Genomic DNA, 17200 nt, shown 5'->3' on the forward strand with positions numbered 1-17200 from the left:
GAGCCATGACGTGGCAAGGGAACTTCCAGGAAACTTTGGTGGAACTGAAACCATCTTCCCATGCAGGCAGAACATTGAGTTCAGTGCTTGTCTGCTTCTAAAGGAGAGACATCCCAGGTCTTGGGTGGGTTCAATTAGTTTGCCCAGTGTCAAAGGCCAGTGATGGAGTCCCATCCAAACTGAGCTCCCCAGACATCTTGGGCACACAGAGAGCACTGGGTTAGGAAGGAAAGCACAATAGAATGGAATGGGATGGAATGGAATGGGATGGAATGGAATGGAATGGAATGGAATGGAATGGAATGGAATGGAATGGAATGGAATGGAATGTCAGGCAGAATAAGCCACACTGGTCTGATCCAGAAGGGACCCCAGAGCAGGGGTGTCAGAGGTGCTTTTGGTGGGCTCAGCAGACTTCACAGAAGGGGAAGCAATGGGGCAGGGGCAGTGGGGTGTCTGAGCAGGGTCTGGGTCTGAGCACAAGGCTGAGCCCATGTGCTGCCTCTGCCTCCCACACCACCACTGGGATTGAAATGAGAGTCAGGGAGATGAAGGCTTGTGGCCATCAGTGCACAAACAGGGCATTCCTGCAGGGAGATGGGACAGATCCTACCACAGCCCCAGGAGAGTCATCCCAGGTGCCAGGGAGGAGGCACAGGTGGCACAGATCACAGTGGCAGCACCATAGAGCACAGTTGGACATCAGCCCAGCTTCCATGCAAGGATCTGTTCCCTGGGAAGGCAGATGCAGCGGTGTGTGAGGAATTGCTGAGGTCCTGCTGGGAGCCCACAGAGGATGATGCTGAGTGGGAGCACAGGAGAGGACCTGGCTGTGGCTTGTGGGGGGGTGAGACAACCCAAGGCTTCTCAGAGGGGAAGAAAGATGGAAATAGGTTTCTTTGAAGATTATCTCATGTCTGTACGACTTCTCTGAAAGGAGAAAGGAGAAGGAAACAGATCCAGTGTGCTGAAAATGCTGGTTTAGAAGAAATGGTCTACAGGATGTGGGGTCTGCTGGCCTTACATGGGGCAGGGTGGTCACGCAGAGACCTGGGCACAGCCTCACTGGGCTCTAGAGCCACTGTCCCCTGGCAGGGCTCTGCAGGGACAAAATGCCTGTGACACAAAGCAGTCTGAGTCCTCTTCTGCGGACTTTGTATAACCCCCAGGTTCTCCTGCCCTCCCTGTCCACGTTCCAGAGCACAGACCCTTGGGCCAGCAGCCACCAGGGTCACACCAGCTCCTGGGCACTGGTTAAAAACACATAACTGTAATTAAGGGAGAGCTGAGCTAATGACTTTTTCCAACCAGCACCTCCTGGCGCAGAAAACCTTACATGCCAGCCCTGAGCTCCCTTTTCAGGCTTGTCTGAGGCACACAGTTGCTCCTCCTTTCCCTTAGCTATTCATTCCTCTCTCCAGAAGCATTAGTAGATCCTTCCATTATCTATTCTTGATAGAGCAAATCAGTACATGCTGTATGTTTGAAGGTTTGGAAAGACCCCACAAGGCTCTGGAGGACTGGGTTTCCCTCTGTGTCCCTTCCCCAGCAGTGGAACTTTGGGTTTGGCTTCAGTCGTCTCCAGCCTCCTCTGCAGTGACTGGGGCATTCCCAGCGCCCTCCTGAGCCATCCCCACCAATGGCACAGCCTCTTCCCAGGTGTGCAGCTCCTGGTTAGGCAAATGCAAAGGCAAGTGGAGAGAAGAGGGGGTACAGACTCTGCAGAAGATGTTATGGGTGTCCAAACCACCTGCAACCTCACTATAATTAATAATTGAATACAAATTTTCTGACTGAGGAAAACCCCTGCTTTAGAAATTAAAATAGATAGGCACGGACAAAAGAAACCAAAAACAAACAAAAAAGTAGAGGTGCAAAATATTTTCTGACTCATAAAATGCTTTGGGTTTCGAGCAGATAATCACAAAATTTAATACTTAAGAGAGAACGTGATCTGTTTGCCCGTGATAAATGCCCATGTCAGGCTGGACCTGCCCTGCCCCAAGGTCTGTCAGGGGAGGGCACCAATTCCAAGCAAACAGGGTGACTCCATGGCCTGAGGACTCCTGGAGCAGTTTAAGAGGCTTCTGCAGCCTGAAGCCTCTCCTGGTGCACTCAGAGTTCTCCACCTTCTTGGTGCCTGTGACACCTCAGGTTCCAGACCTGCAGTATGTCAGGGTCATCCCTCAGCTCTGGGTGGGTTTTACCTTTGCTGTGAAAGCATCCCTGGAGCTGCTGCAGACAAAATCCCCTTCCCCAGGAGCTGTGAGTGCTGGCAGCAAGGCTCTATGGGTGGCTGTTGCTCAAGGACTGGCTGAGCATCATCTGGGGCACTGAAAAGTAAGGTTTTTTGGTAAATTTCTATATTTTTTTTGGTTGATTCTCCCTTTTTTCCCCTTTATTCAATGGTCATGGGGAAAGAGGAAGTAGGGGGACATTCAAGAGTTGCAACATTTGTGTTCCCAGGTCACTGTTACACATGAGGGAGCCCTGCTCTGCTCCCCATGGCTGAACACCTGCCCACTGATGGGAAGGAGAGAACAAATCCCTTATTTTGCTTTATTTATTAAACTGTCTGTATCTCACGATTTTCCTCACTCTTGCCCTTCCAGTTCTGCTCCCCCTCCCAAATCCCTGGCAAGGATCACTGCTGAGCTCTCCATGGCCCCTGGCAGGGGTAAAATTTCCAGGGCTGTATGTGCAGGAATCCCGGTCTGATTCAGCATCTCCTGTCTGTCCTACCTGCCCAGGGAGCTGTGCAGAGAAACCCTTCCCCTGCAGCCCAGCTCAGACACCGCAGGCCTGGGCACACACAGCAGACAGGCTGTGCTCCTCCACGGGACAGCAAAAGGGTAAAACTGATGGCTTTTAGTTTTGCACCTAAAAACCCTCAGAGGAGTCTCCATCCCCTTTTGGGTTCCCTTGAAGTTTCATCCATCCCCCTCCCTTCCTGCCCTAGTGAGACCCAGTGGGAAGAGCCACCATCCCAGCCCCACAGTTGTGGAGCTGTGAGAAGAAAGGACACCACTTTCCAATACCACATGAAGTAAATTTTATTTTGTGGCTGTGATCAGCAGGCAGGTGCTGGCAGGGCCAGCAGCTTTCCAGGAGCTGGTGCCCAGCTGCGGATGCAGTGCAGGGCTCTGGGGAGTCAGTGCTCTCTCCCAGCAGCTGGAACATCCACAAATCCACAACCTTTCCTGGGAGTTTACAGGGACTGTAACCTTCCTTCCCACCAGGATGTTGGGTAGCCTGAACCAGGGCACCCGCTCTACATCACGAGGCACGAAGTCCTTTCCTTTTTGGAAGCTCTGTAAGTGCTCTCTTCACCCACTTGTCCTCTGGGTTTGCACAGATCTTGGCTCCTTCCTTGATCTCAAACCTGCCAAGGTTAAAGGTGAAGCTTTGTGAGGAACAACAGCTGTGATTCCACTTGCACCCACACCATCCTCCCTCCCCTGCACTTTCTCCTTTCCCTTCGTCCCTGTGTGCTGCCCTGTGTCCTTGGTGTCCTACATGCAGTTCACCCTGCAGCCCAGCCCCTCTAGAGCCCAAGCAGAGCTCTCAGGAGCTGTGACGGCCTCATAGAATTCCCAGACAGTCACATCCTCCCCTCTTCATGCTGCAAGACCGTGGAGGTTACGTAGACCTGTCCCTGTCCTGCCCCTAGATGGAACAGCTTAACTGAACCCAGGCAGCCCAGGAGACAGCACAGCAGTGGGGAAGTTGCCAGTACTTACACAATTGCTGGGGAAAAGCATTCCTTGGGAGTTGAGTAGAAACCCAGGAGGTTGTCCAGGCGGAGAGGACGCTTCACGTAGCGGAAGCAGCACTCGTATGGAGAGTAAGGGCCTGGAGAAAACAAATGGTGAGTGCTGGCTCTGGAAGGCAGCCTGTCTGCAGGACCTTCACCCAGGACAAGGCTGATGAACACAACATCCCCCAAGATCGCAAATGCTGCCATGAGGAGCCCCAGCTGCTCTCCTCCTTCCTTCCCAGGGCAGAAGGATGCTCCAGGTTATCAGCCAGCCCTGCAGCAGCTCTGCCAAAGCCACCCAGCCCCAGGAGCAGTCTCCATCCTCCCCTGCACCCCAGGATGTGCTGCTCTGCCCTGGCCAAGGGTTGCCCCTCCTGCCAGCAGCACCATCCTTGCTCCACACTGGGGTTTCCTTCCTGACCTCCCCAATGGGACAACCCCGAGTCCCAACCAGCAGCAGTGGCCCTTGAGGTACTGTACCTGCACTGGAGCATGGGGAGAGGGTGAGGAGCACCACGAGCAGCAGGGATGTCCTTGCAGTGAGCATGATGGCTCTAGGAAGGCTCTTTCCTGCAGGGTGCTGCTCTGCTTCTTTGGGGGTGCTCAAGTCTGAGCTCAGGCAAGGAGGTGCTGCAATTTATACTCTCCACTCCTCCTCTCCAGTTACCCGTTTTCAAAAAAATGGAACTAATTCCAAGGAAAAGAGACTGCTTCATTGCCTGTGGGGATTTTCATGTCACATGGGATCATCAAAATTACGGACAGACAATACCTGGAAAAACTAAATAAATTGTGTCAGCTTCTGTGTTAACTCGTGCAGGGAAAATAATGAGGGAAGTGAAATCTTCTCTGCAGATGTAAGGTCAAGAGCTCCTGGTATTTCAGAGAGGGGATTTGTAGCCGTAGGAAATGCAAAGCTTGGTGCTCCATGCAAGGTCACAGCCCAGAGCCAACACAAATGTGCTGGAGATGCCTGGATGGCTTGTGAATCCTGGAAAGCATTAAACAGAAGCACAGTGATTGCTGCTGCCACCAGCCCTCTGTGGCTTGAAAGCAGCAAGTTGGCAAATACTGGCAGAAATTGTATCCTGTTACATGTTGCTATTATGGAGAGGAACACAAGTTTTCCACCAAAACTCCCTGTTTATAACTGAGCAGTGAGGGGGGAAAGAGAAGGGGGGGTAGTTGAGCTTTTCCTTGCGGACAGGGCAGGGCAGGAATCAGCATCAGGCTGAGGGGAATGGATGGAAAACTTACTGTTCAAAGGTTTTTTGGGTGTCTTTCCATCATCTTCCTCCCTCCACAGCCTTGAGGCATCCCAGATCCTGCAGGAAGGGGTCAACCCATCTGTGTTAACCTGGGGGACAGTTCTCCCCCACTGTGCTGGGATCCCCCTTCCTCAGCCCTTCCAAAGCTCCAAGGAGCCCCTCTGTAGCTCCTTGTCATTCATGCTCACCTCATGTTCACCTTTCCCTCTTTTTAACCTCTAAGTGGGTGCATGGAGCAGTGGGGTCCCATGCAGATCCCCTGTCACCATGGCCCCCACTCACTCCCTGTGAACTATCCAAGGGCCCTTCTTCACCCCCCAGCCACTCTCTGGAGCAGGACATTGTCCCTGGGACTGTCATCCCTGGAAGATTTTTAAAATACTTGGGAGAAGAACCACCCAATGCTGAGAACTGCTCTGGTCATGCTCGGCTCTCCCCCAAGCCCAGAGTCATCAGACACATTTCCTTCTGATGAGGGTTCAAGATCCATTGCTCTGGATGGACATCAAGAAGCTTCTGCAGAGTTGTGTTTCTTTTACTGGCAGAAGATCTGGCCTAGAATGCTCTGCTTCCCTTTTCCCAGGATTTGAAGCCATGTCTGCAGAAGCCAGATGACTCACAACTCCCAGGTGACCTTTCGATTTTTCTTCTTTTACACTTTGGAAAAGGAAAAGCTGTTAAGTGCTGGAAAGCCCCTCTGCCAGCCCAAGTTTTTCTTTAATCTGAATGGACTCAGAAGAATGTGTTTGTTTACATAAAAAATGTTCTGCAAGAGGAGAAGTAGGGAAACTGAGGGACACATCAGATTCAGCCTTTGCCAGCAATGGTGCCAGTGAGGGGACAAAGGATTTGGGGTCCTAGTGGGTGACTGAGCACTCCCAGCTGTGCTGGAAAACACAACCCAGACATCTTCCCCTTGGGAAGGCACTGCAAGAGCAGCTGGGATGCCAGGGCAGGAGAAAGGGAACTTCACCCAGTGCCTGAAACATGTTCCCAGGGAGGGAGTGGGAGGGTTTAGTGGAATAAGTTTTCCCTGTTTTCTTCTGTTCTACTCAGTCACTTTGAATCTTTTCCATTTACAATATGAGACATTCTTGTTTGGCTTCTTTAAATCCTCTTTACCCTTTCTGTGTGTAAAGCTCCTCACATTTCTTTGGGGTGCTTATTCCAGGGTCTCCACAGCTCCATGTCAAAGCCCTGATTGACTCAGGACACAATCAGAAACCAAAAGTGATCCTCTTCTTCCTTCCCCAAATCCCCATTATTCCAGGTACAGCGGTGCCAAGTCCTACAGCCTGGAAAGACACTCTAAAATTAGAAAAATGAGAATCTCTTCCAAAGTCTGCTTCCTGCAGATGGACACAGGGGACCACCAAGTACTGTAAGCTGGTGATCTGAGGTGCATCCTGTGCGGGAAGTTCTGCCCAGAGTCACGAGACACGGAGGCTGCTGGGTCCAGGAGCCCTTCCCCAAGGTTCTGTCTGCTCTAACTCCTTGGGCAAGCTCATCCACAGGCACAGGGACAGAGCAGAAACTCACTGTGGGCATGCAGGAAACCTCACAACTACAGCCAAGAAGAGCCACAGCTCAATGCACCTGTGCCAGAAACTGGAAGTGGTCTTATCTTACTAATGAACATAAAATAATAGATCTGATGTCAGTTTCCTCAAACACACTCAAAATGAGACATTTTTCTGTTTTTATCCAATGAGGTCAATCAACAACTTCAGGGTTAAGTGAAGGATGACTGGGATGTGAGGGAGACTCTGCACTGGAGAGGCTTCTGTGTCGAGTAGCAATCAGAGGAAATGATGCTTGATGAGGACTTTAGGCTCCTTTATTCAACCTTGAGCCTTTTAGAACTCCTAGTGTTTAAGCAAGCAGCAGAGAGATGCTTCAGCTCAGCTTTTAAAGCAAAGCTGAGATAATAGAATTTTTAGTGACTTAATTCTGAACAGAGTTGGTCCTGATAATTTAAGGATGGCACTAGAATAAGTTATGAATTTATCTGCTCCTTAGTGTTTGATTAGAATAAAACCCCAATCAGAAAAATAAATACAGTTAAAGAATGTGATGTGATGAGCAAGACACATTAAGGTACCTAGATAGTGTAATTAAAATGTGTTTGTGATGGAGTTATGGTCAGAGTCAGCAAGCTGACATCACATCCCTCCTTGAAGGGTGACTCTCACTTGTATCTATCGTTTTCTTTTTTAAATTATTCGGCTTGTGGCAGGATTCAAGGGTGAATTCTGAAGGCACAAGAAATGAGCCTTCCTCCATCACCCGTGACCACCACCCAAGAGGTCCCAACAACCTCTGTGTTACCCAGGGGGAATTTAGCAACAAGAGCAGCCCTTGCAGTGACATCAACAGGGACACAGATCTCATAAAAGTGGAGACAAGGCAAATGCAAAGCCTGGCAGAACCACAGGCACGCAGCAGGACCTGAGAGCCAAAGCAGCTGGGGGACATCTGCCTTCTGCTGAGCCAGCAGTGTGACAGTGGTGCTTCAGCTTCACCAGAGGCTGCCCCAAGCAGAAGAGCTCTTGTGCAACATTTCACAGGAAAGCAGCTGTGCTGAGACATGCCATAAATCACAGCCCAAAGCAGAGAGGATGGAGGAGGCATCTTCTGTTCTTCATCTCGTGCACCGCCCTGGGGAGAGGTCAGAGCTTGGAGGAGAGGCTGGCAGAGGGCAGAGGGGTCTCTGCCAGGTCCAGACCTCAGGGAGCAGTGGGAGGGGACAAGGCAGCAGCCAAGGGTGACCTGAGCACAGGCTGGGTCCTCACCAGTGAGGTGACAGCCCACAGGGGTCAGAGCCTCCATCAATGGTCCCTGGCACACCAATGGGAGGAACCAAATCCAGAATCCATTTGGGAAGGTTATGGGAATCTTCTCAGTAGTAACAGGAAACAGGGACAGAGACAGGGCTGCAACACCAGAGGGTCCATCCAGCCAGGCGACAAGATACCTACAGCACAGACCCAAGGTCTCTCCAAGAGGCTGGATCAGAGCCAGGACATGAAAGCAGCACTCACAGCACAGCAGGGACCAGAGGCTCAAGCCTGAGCTTAGGTGGGGTTCCTGAGGCTTGGGCAGAGGACTGGGAGCTGCTGTGGGGGTGAACCCACCCACAGATGAGGTCAGGATGATTATAGCCAGTTAGTGCCCTCAAGGCCTGACATCTGATGGATTCTGTGGGGACATAAGGGAATGGAGGTGAGCCTGTATGGAGTCCCAGTGACTTCTTCTCACAAGCTCAAACAAAGCAGCTGCTCATGACATGGTGATGTTGCAGAGCTGAAATGAAACACATGGGTTAGTAAGGGCTGACAGAGGTCAATTCATGACCATGGGTCCCCCATCTCCTGTGGGCTGTGGGAAAGCATCAAGGCAGGACATGCATCTTTCACACCAGGTGAAGAATGCAACTCTCATCCCCCCTGAGCAGAACAGATGTGCCATTAATTATCCCCTGGACCAAACTCTACCCCTGAGGCAGCCCATGGAGCTCCAGGAGAAGCAGGGGAAGGTGTGTGGAGGGACACCCTCGGCACGAGCTCTTTCCCTGCATTCCCAGACACCAACACCAGCAAAGCCAGGGAGCGTGTGCCACCCGCAGCCCAGGGACTGAGCACCCAAAAACTCCAGAGGAGCCCCCAAGAGCCCTGCTGGCACCAGCTCTGCCGTTGGAAATGATTCATCCTGTCAGGCCTGGCTGGTTTGCACCACCTCCTCCTCCCTTGCCTCCCTCTCCACAACAGAGAAATGAAATTAAAAAAACAAAATGTGCTTTCGTTTCCTTAGAGTTTCGTTATCCCCCAAATGATCTTTCTGGCCTGGTGAATCATCTGCAGGAAATTTTCATTGATTTCTGCATCTACCCAGAAGGGTATGAAGCTGAGAGATAAGAGATGCTTGGGATGAGAGCTCCTGAAATGTAGAGAAGACGTTCATCCCTCTTGCTCCTGCCAGCTCCCCACTCCAGTCAAACTCCTGAGAACTGACACTTTCACTGAGTTTCCACCTTTCCAGCACCAGAGAGCAGCACACAAGGGCAGCCCAAGCCCTGTCTGGGGTGGGAGAGGTCTTATCTCAGCCTTTGCCCTCTTGTCTCCTTACAGAACAACTTGGAGCATAATGTTTGTTGTCTCTGAGCTGCTGTTTGGCCTTAGCTTTGGTTAAGCATTGCAAAACCCCAGCTGTTTGTTTTCTCTACTGCCTTAGTAAGATGGGAAACACAAATCTCTGTGAGGAAATACATTTCCTGAAAACATCTGCAAGATCAAAACCGTTAAAGGTGATGGAGCAATAGCCTGGCCTCATCCAGCTGTGCCAGCTTTGCCATCTCCTGGTGATGCTGGGATGCTTTCCACAGTCCTTGATCATGGGTGTTCATCTCTGCAGGGACCAGGCTTGGTAACCCAGCTCAAGGCTCAATCCCCTGAAAGTTTTTAACATAAGTACTTTATTACTTTTACATCTGTAAAAATGTACAGCTCATATCTCATGCATACACTCAATATACAAATGAGCTGGAGCTTGTAACAGTCACTGTGCTCTACAGCAAGTGGTATTTTAACCCCCAAAAATGGGTGACACCACAGGCTCCATTCTCCCTCCCTCCCTCCTTCCCTCCCTGACTGCCCATTGCAGAGAGAGGAGCAGCAGTGTCCCCTGTCCTTGGTTTCACCTGTTCCCTGTGAGGGTGCCAGCACCCTGCCTGCAGGGATAGCAGAGGGGAGCAGGGACAGCACAAGGACAGGGCCAGCCTGGAGAAGCAGCTCCCTCCTCCTGATGAGTTCCAGTGGGATCACAGCAGCTGGGAGACGGTGGGAGCTGGTGGTAGAGCTGAAAGCAGTGTCCTTCCAAAGGCTGGTGGGACTCCAGGTGGTCTGACTGGTGCCCATCCATCTCCCAAGCACTGCTCCAAGACAAACACTTCACCTGCAGCAGACAAGTGTCCACTGCATCTGCTGAAGGGCCTGGAGAGTGATCCAGCTCCCATGGACATGCACAAGCCATCTAAGACCAGCAACAAAATAGACAAGGCACAGTGTTTTCCAGTGCTGCCAAAAAGGTTTCAACTCCAAGCAGCTCAGACAGGACATTAACTACATTCAAAAAGCTATAAAACCTTTTTACAAAAATAACATTTCTAGTGTATCATATAAAAATAGTGCCACAGTACATTGCCTCACGAGTTCCAGCTGTGAACAAGTGGGGTGCATGGGGAGGTGGCACTGGCAGAGCCAAATTTACCCTCGAGGAAAATCAACCCCAACCAGAGTTCCACAGCTGAGCTGCTTCACAAGGAAGAATTTCACTCCAAATTAATCATTGCAATTAATCTGATTGCACCCCGTGCTTGCAAAGGCCAAGATGAATCTCTCAAGTCAGCAAAATGCAGAAATAAGGGATGTGAGATGGCAGAAAGCAAACACAGTTGAAGACTGTCCTCTCTCCCTGCAGGGCTAAAGGATGCCCTGAAGGTGCAATCTGACAGATCTAACAGGCCACATTCCTTGAGCTCTGCTTTACAGCTGGGCCATCATTTTTTATGGTCTTTCTTATTGTGCTTTTCCTTTCATTTTCTGTACACATATTTGTTCTTAGGGATCTGATCCATTGAGGTTGGTTAGGATCTGATCCTTGATATGTATCTGCTCACAAAGCATCATATAGCATCAAGACCTTTGCACACTCCAGCAGAATTCATCCTGGAGTCAAAGTTTAATACAGGCATTCAGGACTTGGCCACAGATAAAACATAAGACTTAGGTACAGCAACGTAAGGATGTGTCAAAATCAAAATTAATTTGGGGTTAAAAAAAGCCTGGTTCTGTTACAGTGCTTTCATAGCCTGGTGATCAGTGCTATCCAAAATAGAAAAACTAAAATGTGGCTGAAGTATAGGACCATGAACAGGCATTTTGTGCTTTTGTGAATCAGCAAATGTGCTTATTTCTAGGGAGAAAATGGGATCACAAGGATGTTATGTCTGCTGTGGTAGAGTAATTCCTGTGTGACTACATCCAGAATTGCTTCTAGCTCCACATTTTCTCAGTTTTGTGCTTGCAGAGAACAGCAACAATGTTCCAAACACAGGGATAGCAAAATTATTGGGTGACTTCTTATTTTCTCCCATTTGAGAAGATTCACCAGCATTATCCTGCCCTGGTGTTGGATGCAGCTGGACACAAGGTTCATCAGCTGGCAGAAGGGGTTTATTGCATTTGCATTTATTGGGCTTGCCAAGACCCAGATCTCAGAATTAATCTGCAAGAAGAAATACCCATAGCTGCTGAAAGGAAGGGCCTGATTTCAAGGAGGAGATAGACTGTGGGTTGCCAGCTTCTCTGCATATAAAGATCTGCAGCACTGACCTTCAGTCCCCTGATCAGATGCAGTGTTGGTCAACTATTCCTGAAAAGCTGGGCTATTCCTCATGTCTTCAGCAAGAGAAAATGATGAGAGTAAATTCAACCAGCCCAAGGACAGCCAGCACCCAGCTGGCCACCAGCTTCAGTCTTGGTCTGACAGAGCAGAGACCTGAAGTGCAAAGAAAGAAGCAGCAGAGAGTTTCAGTGCAAACTGTGTGGGTTTGGTGTTAAGATTGCTCAAGGTGGCTGAGCCCAAGTCCAACAGTGTGGGAGGGTGAGTGGCTTCTTGCCTGGGCCACGATGAACCACAGAAAAATTCCCAACAGTGACTTGGATAACCACTTCACCTGGCAGAGAGCCACCAACAGCAATAGAACAGCCACAGCCTTTGTACATAACAGTGCCAGTAGAAAAGAAGTGTCTCTCTTATTTCCAAAACACTGTGATTGGTCAGTGATGAAGTAGATACACTGTTGGACATTCTGCTCTACAAAAAAAAAAAAAAAAAAAAAAAAAACGGTTTTCTCTGAGATTTTTATTCCCAGGCTTGCTTCCTACTGGTCACCAGTTCAGCATGAACAGCTTTTCTGCAGCAACACACATAGCTGAGGCCAGAAATGTCCATGCCATGGAGCATTCATATTACTTCCATTGGATAGGCATTGTCCTGATGTCCTGCCTGCTGGTACAGCAAGCCCTGTACCATTTCTCTTGACGTTTCTTCTGGTTTGACTCCAAATTTCAGATACACCCACACAAGAACAACACTGCTAACCATCAGTCCACATACCACAGAAACTGGGATGACAAAGTGCATTTGAGACTTTGACAAGAAGCTGGGCAGAGGCAGATTTTTTGGCCTGACTGTGATCATCTGCACTCTGGCTTGACCTGAGAATGACTGGTGAGTAAAAAGTACTGTGTCTGAAGGCTCTTCCTTCCCTACAGGCAATGAATGATCAAATGTTGTAGTACCAACAACCCTGTTGGTATGTGCAGAAGCAGCTTTGTCTATGGCAGTGGTGAAGCTTACAGGAGAAACTGAAGTAGGCTCTGGTGCTGTCTCTGTGGCTGTTGTGGCCTTCATACAGTCCCAGGTGGAGGGGAGATCTGATCTAGAACTGCTGGAAGCGATGTCTGGTGTGTTGGCTCTGGCACTTGTAGGGTCCAGGGATCCATTTGGAGAAAGTACATGTTGGTTTGATCCTTTAGTAACAGGCATCAGGTCTGAATTTGAGTTAGGAGAAGTTTTATCTTGAACAGTGGGGTGGGGGGTGGGCTGGCTGGAGTCCACGCCTGCTGCAACAGCTGCTGAAGACACAGGAGAGTTTGAGGACTCACTCTCTGCTTCTGGAGTGACCTCAGAGCACACAGCCTCTTCCTGTACCACGGGGGTGGATCCTGCAGGGAGCTGGGTGGGGTCCTGCCTGCCCACTGGGGACTTGCTGGACACCTCTGTCCTGGCTGCAGGAGTATGTATTCTCTCCCTCACTGTTGTTCCAGTCCCCTGGAAGGAACCAGTTGGAGCCATTTCTGGAAGACCAACATGTCTCTCAACACTACCGGGCTCTTCTGCTGAGGTGACAGCACGTGGTGGCATCACTGTGGTCTTACTCCTGTCTAGTTTGTCTTTGATCTTCTGCACCCAGGTTTCGTTTGAATCTGCACAAATCTCCTTGAACTTCAGAGTAATAAATCTGAAAATTAAAAGGGATCACTTACTGAATAAAGAAAACACTTGTTCAGAGCTATGGGGAAGGTGTGTAAACACCAAGTGTTGTCTGGATGATTCATTTCAGGAAAGGCAGGCAGGTGCTGCTGATATCTGACTGAATGAGTATCAGCTGAACATGACTCACTGGTGAAGGGTTTTCCCCTAAGAAGATTCCACTTTCCAAAGCATTGTCCTGCTTGGACATAGCATTTCCCTCTTGCACTCAGGGCAGAAAGCTCCACAGGCACCAGCTGCCCTGGGGCACTCATGCATGAAGGCAAAACCCTCTGATTTACTGGGTGATGTGAGACTTTCCAAGGTCAACCCAGCACTTCACTTTGGAGCCACCCCCTGGGCTGCAATAAAATGGTGCAATGGTGCATCAACTTTAGCAAAAGCAGAAAACAACAATTATCCCACAGAAAAGAAACTGAGCTTTTCTCATTTCCAGACAAGCTCACAAGTCTGAATCTGTCTTCAGACAAAATATCTGCTTTCAGAGAAACATGGGAGCTCCCTCCCCATCTTTCCTGTCAAGTACATCCCTCAGTCCCTTTCCCCATCCTTTTAACCCTGATCACACTTGAAAGTGGGGCAGCACTCACATGGTGGCATTTTTTTTGCAGCTGGGTTCGGTCAAGCGGTAGCTCCTGATCTGCTTCTCTGGTAACTGCCTTGTAAAACCTCTGCACTCCACTGAACACTTCAAAGGTGCTTTGGGTTGCCCTGAAATAAAAATTTCATCTCATTAAGCATTGGCTTTTTTTTTTTTATCAGGGCCTCTCAAAATCAGCACAGTTTCTTTTCCCCCTTCTCCAGGGAAGAGTCCAAAGCTTGCCACAAAAGCTCCCCACCCCTGCTGAGTTGAGACAAAGACAGATCCTGAGGAAGACAAAACCAAATTTGCTTGTAGCACCCACACATGTATCCAGAAAACTGAGGGGAAAAAAAAAAGCTCTATGAAAACTGTGGGCTTTTGGGACAGCATTTCAGCTTGTCCTGTAGGATGTGCAAGCCCCTGGACCTGCAGGTCCTTTCCCCTTTGGGTACCAGGAGGACTGGTCTCAGCACGATGCCTGGAAAATATATTTCTTCATCCCCCAAAGACCTGCTGCAACCCTCACCAAGGGGCAGGGTGCTCTGCTCTCTCCTTATCAGTCTTATATTTTCCTCCTGTGGGACTTCCCCTCCAGGTGAGTGTCCCATCTCTCTGCTTGCTGGTACATGATCTCTGAACACCACCTGGGCTCGGAGAAAGGGTGCAGAGAAAGAACCTTGTGGTAAATGATGCTTCACTACCACAGACATCTCAGCAGCCCAGCTTGCCTAACACATCTTTTTGACCTCCACCAGAAAATACAGTTTTCAGTTTGCAAAGTGTAGAAATAAACCCCTCCTTGACCCCTTCAAGGGCAAGGCCAGTCACACCACTGGGGATCATTCATGCCTGCATCTACTACTTCCAGCCTCCCACAACAGGCACTTGCACAATACATCCTGCCGACTTGTTCCTGATATCCCTGGGGGAAAGATTTACAAAAACAAGCCCTGGTTTATCTGGGACCTCTGTGAGGAAAGGAACTGGCATCTGGTTTCAATCAGGCTTCCTCTTACAAAATGTTGCCTCTGATTCCCAAGTGAATGTGGTGAATTTTCTGCAATTCAGTTAGGAATGATCCAAGTATCAGGTACAAGAATGAGCATCAATTCAGGAGCAGTCTGAATCATTTACAGGGGAAAACCCTGGTTGCAAAGAAGTCCCAAGCAAACACTCCTGTGGCCCCTGTACAGAAGCCTATTTCCACCTCTAGGTCAAGTCAAGTTAAAGCAAAACTTTTTTCATGCAATAATGCCTTCTGTGGCACTTTAGGGTCAAGGATTCCCTGCTCAGGAACTTGACTTGCTAATTAACTCTCATTAGCCAGAAGATATTCTGCTGGCGTCCTCCACCTTCAAGAGCACAGTTCAACAAAACAGGCACAGTGACAAGAGGGCCACACTGTCCCTTTGGGCAGCCAGGGACATGCACGGTGGGGAGCAGTCCCTGACTGTTCCCAAAGGCCCTGTTCCTTTAAGAACCCTGAACTGATTTTACAATTACTGGTACCAATGCAAATGGTTTCCATTTGGCTGAACTCCTGGTAGGTTTCTCCTAGAGTGGAGTAGCTTGGAAAGCACCTTCCAAGGACAGAGGGATGCCACAGGGAGCATGGAGCCCTCCTCCTCTGGAGCATAGCCCAGCTTCTCTGAGCTGCATCCGAGTCTTTGCCGAAGGGATCTGGGAGTTTCTCCACCCAGGACCACTGCTCTTAGGAGCCACTGACACCTACTTTTCAAAAGACTCAGGGAGCTCCAGCAGCTTTTTAGCAGAGCCAGCCCTGTATCCTCTTTGTGGGGGAATGGATGCTTGGCCACGGCTGAGCAGAGCCAGGCAGTGCCAGGGCAGGGTAAGCTGCCTGGTGTCCACTTTGCTCTGGCCAGCCCTGGAGAACCTGCCCGGAGGTGTGAGGAGGGAGGAGCTCCATGCCCAGCTGCCCGGGCTGTCCTCACCCCTCCCGTCTGGTGGCAACAGGACACAGATCCCAGCGGCTCTCTGCCCCTCTCCCTTCCCATCGCGGGAACAGATCACCCCTCGGTGCTGGGCAAAGCCCAGCCTTGCCTGCTGAGAGCCTGTGTGACAGCCCAGCACCGCCCTGCCGAAGGGCAGCCTTGGGCAGCGATCACTGCGCTGTGCCACGGCCACGGACAGCGAGCCCGGCACCGGCAGGGCGAGTCCCCCAGGGCAGGGCGAGCCCATTCACAGCCGGGCGATCCCGGAGCCCAGCCCACCTCGTCCCGGTTCCGACCCCGCTCAGCTGCCCCGCAGCTCGCTGAGGTCTTTATCCAGAGATTTTCCCACTCGCGCACACACACTGCAGGTGCCAGTCCTGCCTCGCAGCCATGGCAGCACCGGCACCTCCAGGACAGGGTGTCGTCTCCTCAGACACCCACCTACCCTTGGCCAGGCTGCAGTCCTCCTGTCACGTCCCCAGGGACATGAAAAAAGGGGGACAAGAAGTACACGATGCTTTTTACCTCATACAGGTTATCAGGAAGTCTCTCCGACCCTCTCCCCATCTGCCCTCAGCCGTGACAAAAGCCATCCCGGGGCTGCTCGCATGTCCCTGCTGCCGGGATTGCGGCCATTGGCTTCCCCCGTCCCGCTTCCCAAACCCAGTCTGATCCTGCTGTGAGATCTCCTGCATCCCACGGAGGTCCCTACAGCCCCGTCCCCATCCCCATCCCTCCTGCGCCTGCCGGTTCCCTGGCAGGCTGGGGGAAGCGGAGCTGTGGCTCACCTCCAGCCAGGGTCAGCAGGCACAGGGCCCACAGCAGCAGCTGGAGACAGGCAGCCTTCATGCTCCCGTGGTCGGCAGAAGGAAAGGCAGGCAGGGAGGGATTACGGGCAGTATCTCCCACTCCCGGCTGTTTATTGCATCCTCAGGAGCAACACAGATGCGGCCGCTCATTCCAGGATTATGAAGCCCCGCGACAGAGCTTTAGTTGTTATTCAGCTCGCTCACACGCGTCCACGGTGACGACAGGAGGCGGAGGGAAGAGAGGGAGAGGGGAGGGAATAGTGACTGCAGCGGAGCGGGATGGCTCCTGGAATTTCCCAGCTTTTCCTAACACGCGCGGACTACTTAGCAAATCATGCAGGCAGGGACTTTCAGCGGTCGGGTGCTCCCTCCTCCTCTCCCGCCAGTGTGTCTCTTGGCCTGTGGCTGTCCTTATTCACTGTCCTTAGGCTTGCAAAGCTCTCCCCACCTCCAACTACAGCTCCCCGCTGCTCAGTAAGCTCATTAATTTACCCAAACGCCAAAGCAGTTATTTCTTTCCTTTTTGGCAGCCATCTTACAACATCAGTCATTAGGCCAAAAGGGAAGGAATTTACTAATCGGGGTGATGGGTTCATCAGCTACATTTTGATCTCAGGCTAGGCTGCCCCTAAGGAGCATCACCAAAGAAAGGGGTGAGCAGGGACCCAGTGACTCGGCAGGCAGCTCCTGTGCCCTGGCCATGCTGTCTGCAGTGT

The 17200-nt window shown here is 50.8% G+C and overlaps 2 protein-coding genes across 2 annotated transcripts; both read right to left on the bottom strand.

Annotated features, from left to right (window-relative positions):
- Positions 1-3276: 3276 nt before the first annotated feature.
- LOC134048508 (C-C motif chemokine 14-like) lies at positions 3277-4304 on the bottom strand. The gene is made up of 3 exons (XM_062500292.1): positions 4238-4304; positions 3741-3852; positions 3277-3382 (listed from the first exon to the last, which is right to left on the bottom strand). Exons 1-3 carry the CDS (start codon positions 4302-4304, stop codon positions 3277-3279), a joined length of 285 nt encoding a protein of 94 aa, XP_062356276.1.
- A 6984-nt stretch (positions 4305-11288) lies between these two features.
- LOC134048422 (fractalkine-like) lies at positions 11289-16524 on the bottom strand. The gene is made up of 3 exons (XM_062500166.1): positions 16464-16524; positions 13731-13851; positions 11289-13108 (listed from the first exon to the last, which is right to left on the bottom strand). The coding sequence occupies exons 1-3, from the start codon at positions 16522-16524 to the stop codon at positions 12049-12051; spliced, it is 1242 nt and encodes a 413-aa protein (XP_062356150.1). The 3' UTR covers positions 11289-12048.
- Between the last annotated feature and the right edge of the window lie 676 nt (positions 16525-17200).

The sequence above is a fragment of the Cinclus cinclus genome, chromosome 11 (genome assembly GCF_963662255.1).
Source record: "Cinclus cinclus chromosome 11, bCinCin1.1, whole genome shotgun sequence".
NCBI classification, from domain to species: domain Eukaryota; kingdom Metazoa; phylum Chordata; class Aves; order Passeriformes; family Cinclidae; genus Cinclus; species Cinclus cinclus.

What these genes read in the sequence shown, in the direction of transcription:
- LOC134048422 (XM_062500166.1), bottom strand. Translation starts at nt 16,524, where the DNA reads ATGAAGGCTGCCTGTCTCCAGCTGCTGCTGTGGGCCCTGTGCCTGCTG. An exon ending in CCTGCTGACCCTGGCTGGAG is followed by an intron (nt 13,852 to 16,463) that starts GTGAGCCACAGC and finishes TTTTTATTTCAG; the next exon opens with GGCAACCCAAAGCACCTTTG. An exon ending in TGCAAAAAAAATGCCACCAT is followed by an intron (nt 13,109 to 13,730) that starts GTGAGTGCTGCC and finishes TTTAATTTTCAG; the next exon opens with ATTTATTACTCTGAAGTTCA.
- LOC134048508 (XM_062500292.1), bottom strand. Translation starts at nt 4,304, where the DNA reads ATGCTCACTGCAAGGACATCCCTGCTGCTCGTGGTGCTCCTCACCCTC. An exon ending in CTCCCCATGCTCCAGTGCAG is followed by an intron (nt 3,853 to 4,237) that starts GTACAGTACCTC and finishes TGTTTTCTCCAG; the next exon opens with GCCCTTACTCTCCATACGAG. An exon ending in TGCTTTTCCCCAGCAATTGT is followed by an intron (nt 3,383 to 3,740) that starts GTAAGTACTGGC and finishes TAACCTTGGCAG; the next exon opens with GTTTGAGATCAAGGAAGGAG.